This window comes from Cucumis melo, chromosome 4 (genome assembly GCF_025177605.1).
Source record: "Cucumis melo cultivar AY chromosome 4, USDA_Cmelo_AY_1.0, whole genome shotgun sequence".
Lineage (NCBI taxonomy): Eukaryota > Viridiplantae > Streptophyta > Magnoliopsida > Cucurbitales > Cucurbitaceae > Cucumis > Cucumis melo.
Genome location: NC_066860.1, coordinates 34,371,949 through 34,381,414, shown reverse-complemented (window position 1 = coordinate 34,381,414; position 9,466 = coordinate 34,371,949). Strand labels below are relative to the sequence as shown.

General features: G+C 35.5%; 2 protein-coding genes across 8 annotated transcripts; one reads left to right on the top strand and one right to left on the bottom strand.

The window, feature by feature from the left end:
* Positions 1-230: 230 nt before the first annotated feature.
* Positions 231-3,836, top strand: LOC103486304 (putative serine/threonine-protein kinase). 2 transcript variants are annotated; one of them, XM_008444210.3, is made up of 6 exons: positions 231-813; positions 1,011-1,126; positions 1,242-1,452; positions 2,038-2,290; positions 2,908-3,058; positions 3,336-3,836. In XM_008444210.3, exons 1-6 carry the CDS (start codon positions 744-746, stop codon positions 3,699-3,701), a joined length of 1,167 nt encoding a protein of 388 aa, XP_008442432.2. In that variant the 5' UTR covers positions 231-743; the 3' UTR covers positions 3,702-3,836. The 2 variants fall into 2 exon arrangements, with proteins under 2 accessions (XP_008442432.2, XP_008442433.2); XM_008444211.3 differs by having other exon boundaries at positions 233-813; positions 2,053-2,290.
* Positions 3,837-5,759: 1,923 nt separating this feature from the next.
* LOC103486305 (uncharacterized) lies at positions 5,760-8,914 on the bottom strand. 6 transcript variants are annotated; one of them, XR_007820464.1, is made up of 6 exons: positions 8,592-8,914; positions 8,013-8,055; positions 7,770-7,930; positions 7,067-7,663; positions 6,081-6,449; positions 5,760-5,979 (listed from the first exon to the last, which is right to left on the bottom strand). XR_007820464.1 is itself a non-coding variant. In XM_051084254.1 (5 exons), exons 1-5 carry the CDS (start codon positions 8,817-8,819, stop codon positions 6,240-6,242), a joined length of 1,239 nt encoding a protein of 412 aa, XP_050940211.1. In that variant the 5' UTR covers positions 8,820-8,914; the 3' UTR covers positions 6,056-6,239. The 6 variants fall into 6 exon arrangements, 2 of the variants coding, with proteins under 2 accessions (XP_050940211.1, XP_050940212.1); XR_007820466.1 differs by having other exon boundaries at positions 6,081-6,443; XR_007820465.1 differs by having other exon boundaries at positions 8,595-8,914.
* Between the last annotated feature and the right edge of the window lie 552 nt (positions 8,915-9,466).

Genomic DNA, 9,466 nt, shown 5'->3' with positions numbered 1-9,466 from the left:
CTCCATCAAATTGTGTTGTCCTGACACCGGTCGGCCTTGGGAGGTAGAAATGATGACAAATTACAGTATGAACTTCTTGCTTGCTCTGATTAGATAAAAGTAAAATGGAAAATTTTCTTTAAAAGAAAAGACAAAAAAGTTAGCTGAAAAATGTGTTGACCAGACGGATTCTATGGCCAGCCTGCTTCCGATTTTAGTTTATCGTGATATATTAACCAACCCAACGACACTCTTTAAAACTTCAACTGTTTGGTTTCTTCTAACACCTCTCCCATTAACACCTTTCTTGAAACCTTGGACTAAACCATCCTATAGCAAACCCACGAAAGTTGAAAATTTTCTTGAATCCTTAGACTAATTCACCCACAAGCAAACCCAGGAATATTGAAATTTGATACCAACATGTTTCCCTTCTAGAGAAGAAAAAAGTTGGTCACTACGGGACTATGCGGTCTTTATTCCCTTCATCTCAATCTCTTCCTAAATTTGAGCAATCGCGATTTCCCCCCCACCCCCAGTTTCTGTTGAAATCACGCCACCCAGCTATTAGCTCATCGTTCTTGGACAATTCTCCTAATTAACAGAAGGGATTTAGAAATTTTTCAGGGCCTCATATTAGCTCATTTTTTGGCCGTTTCAGTTGTCGTTAAGGAGCTCTTCGGTGTTTCAGGGGCCGTTAAGGGTTAAAGAAAGGGATATAAAAAATGGTTTACGTGCGTAGGTGAGTGGCACTCTTCATTGCAATGACTTTTTGTTGCTTTGCAATCCTGAATTGCCGTAAAGGAAATAGCAGCCTCCAGGAACCGGCAGAAGGTGAGAATCAGGTAACTTTAATTTTCTTCTGGTAGACATCTGCTAGGTTAATTTTTTATATTCGTAGGTATTTTTTTTAAATTGGGTTTCTATAATTTCTGATAATTTGATTAGGCGAAAAGTTTTCTTTAGATAACTAATTACTTCGACTCTTTGAATTTCTAATTGAAATGATTTCCTGCCTTGGATTTGGTTAGGGATTGCTGTTACCAACAATGTACGCATCTTTTCTTATAATTCCTTGAGGTCAGCAACTAGGAATTTTCATCCATCAAGCAGAATAGGTGCTGGAGGTTATGGAGTTGTCTACAAAGTGAGACCAATGATAATCTTATTTTGTTGGTTCTCTTCTTTAATTTGTTCCCTGAAGGTACTTTCCCCATATTAATTCTGATGCATTTTAATCTGTCATTGATTTGGGACAACAGGGGGTTTTAAGGGATGGCACCAATGTTGCAATCAAATCACTGTCTGCAGAATCAACTCAGGGAACTCGGGAATTCTTAACCGAGATAAATATGATCTCAAATATAAGACATCAAAATCTCGTTCAATTGATTGGTTGTTGCATCGAAGGCACACATCGAATTTTGGTGTATGAATACCTGGAAAACAACAGCCTTGCGAGTACTTTGCTTGGTAAGTTTCCATAGCATTCAAGTTGATTATATATGTACATTCTAGGTCAGTATAATTTCGTGTTATGTTATATCTCTGGAAGTTCTTAATCTAGTCAGACATGTTGTTTCAAATCTTAAATTCCATTATGGTCAACAACTCAACATGTGTTTCTTGTTGTCGGTATAATCTCTGACATGTTCAATCCTTAATTTCGCTTGTAAACAAATACTTGCAGATAGTTTATGAAATTATAATCAATAAAAGATTATGATAGGTATCATTTATTTGCTAAATTTCTCTAGCAGGAATTATAAGCTATCAACTGATGACTAGTTTGAGAGTGTCATTGCTCTCCGCATCAGACAACTTCAACTAAGATTTTAAACAAGAAAAACCAGATTTTGACATATATGAAAGACCGAACACCGCAATCTAAGAAGTTAGTTATAACTCCCAATTTCACAATGTCTGTAGTTTTTCCTGAATATCCGTCAGTATATCCTTAAATTTAAGTTACTGAATTTGATCTGTCGCACATTTCCCTCCGTGCCCTTCCTTGAATGCACTTTCACAGTTTGACTTCTAACAGATTATTATCACAAGAAACTATCATTTCAGGTACAATGAGTAAGCATGTTGATCTGGATTGGCCAAAGAGAGCTAAGATTTGTCTTGGTACAGCTTTGGGTCTTGCATTTCTACATGAGGAAGCTGAACCGTCTGTTGTTCATAGAGATATCAAGGCTAGCAATATACTTCTTGACAGAAACTTTGATCCTAAAATAGGGGACTTTGGCTTGGCTAAACTTTTCCCAGACAACGTTACTCATGTGAGCACTCGAGTGGCTGGAACTGTGTAAGCACCGTATTTCATTATCTTGATATTTGTGAACTTTACTTTGAAAGTATGCTGAGAACAACTTGTTTCCTTTGTTTCTCCTTATTGTAGGGAGACCAACAATTCTTTTTTGTTTACTAATCAATTTGCAGCGTCATAATTGTAGTAATCTGCATTGATAAAAAGATATCATAAAATCAAAAGGGGAACTTTAACAGTTGATCACCATTATCTTTATGGCTTATGCATCCTATTCAAGAACCAATAACGCCATTATTTTGGTTGGACGAATGAGTTCAGGTTAATCGTCACACGGCAATTTGCTTATCTGATGGCTGAATACGAAATCAAGTCAGGTCAAATGTGTAGTAGACAAGAATTGGCTGTTGTGAAAAAGTAAAGTAAAAAGAGTATTAAAAATTGTGTGCTAGGTGATGATGGGTGCTATATATGCAGGTGGATTAGATTCATAAGATCTGGTTGCCAATCTCAAATTTGTTTGCTGTCATTGATTTTTCTTTTTCAGTCATTTCCGCACCCTCAAAATGACACGCAACACTAATTTCTTGACCTTTTTTTTTGCATCATATACTGCTCCTCTTTAAATATTTTTCAACCATTTTGTGTGGCTACAGCGGATATTTGGCACCCGAGTATGCACTTTTAGGACAGTTGACAAAGAAAGCAGATGTATACAGTTTTGGTGTGCTCATGCTGGAAGTAATTAGTGGAAGTAGCAGCAGTAAAACAGCATTCGGAGAAGAATTGTCGATTCTCGTGGAATGGGTACATTTCTAAACTTTTTTAACAAGAACTTATTGCTCGTTCATTTATGGTCTTCAACGTGACTTTGCTTTCATGAGTACTACCACTATTAAATAGTCACCAGTGCTTGTAATCATAGATATAGATACAATATAAAGGGTTTGATGATAACCTGGTGGATAAAAGTCCTAGGCAAGTTAAATGGAGTTCACTCATCAAAAAACTTGTCATAACTCCTTTCTTCGCATCCTCAATCAAACTTCATTGCATGTATAAATTTGATTCGTGCCATTTGTAGACTTGGAAATTAAAACAAGAAGGACGGCTTGTAGAACTAATCGATCCAGAGCTGATCGATTATCCGAATGCCGAGGTGATGCGTTTTATCACGGTTGCACTCTTCTGTACCCAAGCCGCTGCAAATCAAAGGCCAAGTATGAAGCAAGTTGTGGAAATGCTTTCAAAAGAGGTACACCTTAATGAAAAACTTTTGACAGAGCCTGGAATATACAAAGGACACAAAACTAGTAAGTTAAATGGCGCTGGCACTAGTTCTGAGGGAACTTTCTCCCGTGGAGACAGAGGTAAAAAGGCTATAAAGTCTACTATATCTTCACCCCAATTTAATAGCTCAAATAGTCTGACTCAAATGCTTCCTAGGTAATAATACTTAAACACTGCTTCTATTCCTCTTGTAATATTTTGATATTTTAGTTCCAATCCCTCCAATTTGTTTTTCAAACTTGCTCTATTCCCCTTGTAGTTTTTAACATTTTAGATATAATCCTCCAATTTATCATGCCATGTTTCCGTGGATCTAGCTGTGAAGAGTGAGAAATTTCACTTTTAGGACGGCATAACCCAACCAAACCAACCAACAACTAGGAATCTACTTGGTTAAGATTCATTACTGGATCTTGTTGATTGGGTTGGTTGTATTTTTTCTAAACTGTTGATTTCGTGCAAATTCAGTTTTGCTCGATTTGACATTGAATTTGTAAGGAGGATTTGGATCTTGCTCGGTAATTATTTTGCTTTTGGAAACAAAACCTATCAATACTACTCCCACCTTCAACTTTATTTCTTTTTTATACATATTCTATCCATGATTTAAAAAACCAAGCTATTGTTTAGAAACTAAAAATAGTAGATATATGATCCTTCTAGCTCTGGCTATGACTAACACGGAAAGACTATTAAAACGGAAAGGCTAGTATGACAAAAAGTATCCAACTCATATTCGAGTGAATAGTAGTGGATTTAGGAAAAATAAACCTAATCTGTCTTAAATTAGTAGGTTGAGGTTTGGTTTGTACATAGACTTCACGTCGGGGAGGCGAGCCTATATAGATTTAAGTGAAGCAGCAAAAGCGGTGAGTTATGGTGGAGGCAGCAAGGCTGACAACGTTTTTCTTTCTTCCTTCTGGTGGCTGTATAATTACGATTCAGGATTTTAATGTTACTTAGATTTGTTTGAGGAATTTTTTAAGAAAATTATAATTCAATTAGTTGGTCATTTGGTTTCTATATTAGTGATTCGAGGAAGTGACTTAGTTTCAGTAAAGGCTACCATAGGAGTCTCTTATCTTTTTTAAGAAGGGATGAATTAGTTTATAATTAATAAAGTTATTTTTTTTTTTGGGGTTTTTTAAAAAATAAAAGGGAAGAATTGGTTTATAATAAAAAAAACAAAATTTATTATACCAGATATTTAAATTGAAAAGTTAGAAAATCGACATGTAATTGAGTCATGTTGGTAAAAAAACTCACCCGCCATTTGAGTGCATCTATAATTGAAAGGTTTATTACATAATCTTTCGTTATTTGCATTAACTTATAATTTTCACTTCTATATTCATGTCAATTCTCCTAATTATTCTCTTAACTCAAAAAATAATTACAACCAAAACCAAATACCTATTAATTTATATATGTGTATGATACAAATTTCATAATTTAAAAAATCTCACACTTCTTAGTGAGCATGAACAAAATTTACCACGTCTCCCTTCCCTTACCAATAAGGAGTAAAAGTAATTGTTTATCTTTAAGTAACATAAATATTTCATCCATTTATGTTGGGACATGGACCACTGTTCAAACAAAGAAATAGACCAAATAGCTTAGATTTGTATCAATTAGGTCCCGATTTTTGGTTCCCAATGAATTACCCTCCTAGAAAGAATAAAACTATAGTTCAAATGAAAATAAAACGCCTCAATTCATCGGTACGATCAAAATGAAGGGAATCTTCATTTAATTTGGCCTTACTAAGTGAGAAGATGACAGGCTTTAATTATCAACTTATCAACCGTCCTCAGTAACGTGCTTTCATAACATGTCTCGGTCATAAATATTGATGATCTAAAAGTTCTGTCAATTATTTACTCAATCAAACATCTTAGTACACATGTCTAAGTCATAAATATTGATGATCTAACAGTTTTGTTAATCATTAACTCAATCAAACATCTTACTTCTGCGGTACGATACTCAGCGCAGCACACCAAGGTAGAAACAGGACAAAAGGAATAGAATATTTCAGAATAACAAGAAAGGATAGCTGAAATTTAACCTTGGAAGTGACAAAATAGCACATTACTAGGCAGCCTTCAGCGACCTACGGCGTACGCAATAGGCAATGTGGAGACTTCTCAATGGTAACGTGCTTTCTTAACATTTTAACCCTTCATAAATATTGTTGATCTAAAAGTTCTGTTAATTATTAACTCAATCACAATCATGTTACTTATGGAATAAATTTAGTCTCGAAAACAAAACAATATATGAGTATAGCAAGAAAGGGTACTTGAAATTTGAGAATGTATCCTTTATACGAAACTAAACAAATATTTGAAATCTGCCATTACCAATAATCTTTTCATACCATTGCAGTCCAGATTCGCCAATGAACCAATTTTCGTAATCTTTGTATTTACATCCTGTCGTGAACAAAACAAATAACCATTCAAACTAATATAAAAGCAAAGTTACGAGGATCTATAATAGAGGACAATATTGAAATGAAATTCATTTGTCTTACCCAGTAATATACTATAGTGTAGTGAGTAGATCGTATTTACAACTCCCAACATCAGCTTCCATACACCTAGTTGGGTCCCAGAAAGTTGAAATCTTCTTGGGGAACAACATAGAACAGAACTAAAATTGAAATCTTGGAAGTCAGAATAACGTTGTGATGCTAAAGCAGTCTTAAACTGGAGAGGAACTTCTTCAGGGTTTTATGACCCCATGTTATGTCATTTTGAACAATATCGTTGTTGATTTCCTGCAAATCAGATTGATTCTCAGTTGTATTTGTGTCATCCTCTTGTCTAATTTCTTCATAACTTGACTTTGTCTCCATCTCTTGTCCAGCCACAACCTCAGGATCCTTTTGTATGTTCTGAGACTAATACAAATGAAATATGAGGCAAATGAACATTATATAACGTAGTACACATCAGTAGATGAAGTTGAATCAAGGTGTGGTTTTAGTGAATATATTGGCCAAGAAGTGTCTAAAAGTTTAATTTAGTGAATTGTAGTCCCATCCCATGCTTCCAGAGTGTGCTTTTAGTTGCTATCAAACATTAGGTGGCCACAGGTTTATTTGCACTTTAATAATTTGAAGAGGTAATGTAGTGTATAATTTATTATTAAGCAATCAGTAAATGATTTCAAACAAACTCTTGAAAAGCTATGTCGACATTTGATGGCAGGGAAATTGTATGGTTCCATGATAAGTTGGTAAGAAAGAAGCAAAATAGAACTAAGATATCAAAATTGAAATTATTAGGCCATAAGACTGTGACAGCAATAGTACAATACGTGGTCAATGTCAAGTTTCATCTCTTTCATATAATGCTTCGGAAACATTTAAGCTATCAAAGCTACGTCCACTGTATTTAGGATCTCTTTCGAAAGTACAATACATGGTGCACACAGATTGAAAGGACGATTATTGTAGTAACAAGAGTTGAAGCAGGAAAGAAATGGTAAAAGTAGGTCAGGCCATCAAGCTGTTACCTCAGGTAGTTTATGATCGTTAGATTCATTTATCCCACTGACAGAACCATCACCTTCGACTTGGGGAGGTAAACCAGGAACTAGAATGGGAACTTGATCGTCAACAGAGCTTTCTTGAACTCCATCATCTTGTGCATCGTTCTCCAAAATTTCCTTGGTTATCTCATTTGAATCGGAAATGCTGCTACCATTACCCCCTGGAAGAGAGACGTTACTGATATTCTCTTCAGAAGCAGAGATATTACAGCCATTTTCTTCTAAAGCTGGGATGTTACTGCCATCAATCGATTCCACCGATTCTTTATGTGCTATTGAATCCTTATTTGTAATGGGGATCAGTTCTTCATTTGGATAAGTGAGGTTGTACTCAACCATTAAATTTTCTGGGGCAATGGGAGAATACTCCTCCTGGTTAACAATTTTTTCTTCTTCACTAAGTATCCGCGATTCAGCACTATCCCAATCTTCAGAAACGATGATTGTATTCGATGTTTCCCAGGGTTGAAATGTTCGATCAGGACCGGGTTGCCATTCGACATTTCCAGTTATTCCTTGAAGTATGAATTTGAACTGGATTATTTTCCCTACGGGAATATCCTAATTTCAAAAAGAAAGAAAAGAACATAACAAGATATTAGAAAGGCGATGAAACTTATTTCTTCATATCAAGACTTTTACGTTCTTCACGAGTCTCTACACTCACCACTTCTGCTGCCCATTGATGCCCATCGGCCCAGTTTAAAGGTATTGCACTTGTAACGTCCCAGGAACCGAAAATTGGATCATCACCTACTACAAAGAAATGCTCCCCGAATGTGCACTCTTTCTGTAGCTGGAATTTGACACGGACAGTCTTTGATTGATCTGCATAAAAGATGTCGATATGGAAATTTTAGGCTATTTTCCCAGAGGAAGTAATTATTTATCATCAATCGTCTTGACTTACCTGTTTCTTGATTCTCAAGAGCATCACTCTGATTAATATCTGCCTGCAAAGAACAAGTTCTACGAATATCAGGATGATTTTATTAGCATATATACATCCTTGAAACAATCTTTTTCACATTACTTCCTAGATTTTCTGGCAATAATTATCTCTTTCTTATTGAGGCATCCGCCGAGACTTTATTACCCATTCTAAACTTCCGAAGTTTTTATTAATCTTGCTTTGAATTACAGGACAAGGAGACTTCGCTCGAAAACTCAAAATCGAAGGCATAGAACACTATCTTTCACCGACTTTCATATTAACAAATTCGCATCTTAGAATGCTCCTTCTCAAAGATGAAACTCCCGATCACTCATCCAGAATCCATAAATAAGCACAAAAAAAAAAAAAAAAAAAAAACAGCCAAGAATGCTTCCACAGCTTATCTCTCGTTCGCACATTGAGAATCTATAGGTAATTAAAGGCGGTGAAGAAAATAATTCTTAGCAATCCAAGATTCTTCAAGAAAAAAAAAAAAAAAAACATATGAAACCATAAGAGAAGAATCGCAAAGAAAGAATAATTTCCAATACCGACGACCTGCTGATATGAAGAGAAGCAAGAAATGAAGTCAATGCCTCCACGACGCAAAGGTACGAAATGCTGAAGTCCAGAATTAGCCAATTTCCATGGCCTCCGATAAGAGATGAATTCAGGTCCTCGAGAAAGAAGACGCTCTTTTAAAGAAGAAGAAGAAGAAGAAGAGAAGTAAGAAGAAGGTGAATAGTTGGCGATGATGGAGTTGGAGGTCTCTAGGGTTTTCATCACTCTTCACTCTCAGAATCTCACTTTGCCACTGACAATGACAATTACAAACAGTCTCAAGAGCTTAAGCCTCGCGCCTTTGGCTTTGATGGAGTTTCTGGTGGTTACCATTATATAGCGGTGGGACCTTGCGAGGATAAGGGAAAATAATTTCTCACGTGCATCATCCAAAACTGACACGTGTTCCAACTACCCATCGAATCACGAAGCTCATGCTTTATGGTAAATTCATGTTAGCCATTCAATGCAACTCTTTTAGGGCCATAGCTCTTGAATTAGACGTTAAATTAATTTTTTTTTTTTTTAAGAAACAGAAAACATCTAAGATTTGTATTTTTTGTGAAAGAAAAAGTCATTTGTTTCTACCCACTTTTCCTTAATCCATTGATGATAGCACTGATAGAGTTCACCAACACCAATTATTTTTATCTTTTTCATGTATATTATATAAAGACATAAAGTTGAGGGACTCGTCCTCTCGAACATTTTCTAAATCATAAAAGGGAGTATCAATTTGTTGGAGTATGTTTTTTTATCGAATGATCATTAAATCGACTATGGTCAATTTAGTAAATGTTCAAATCTAGTCCGACTATAAAGGATTGCAATTGACCGAACAAACCGTTTAAATATTTAAAAAATTTTTA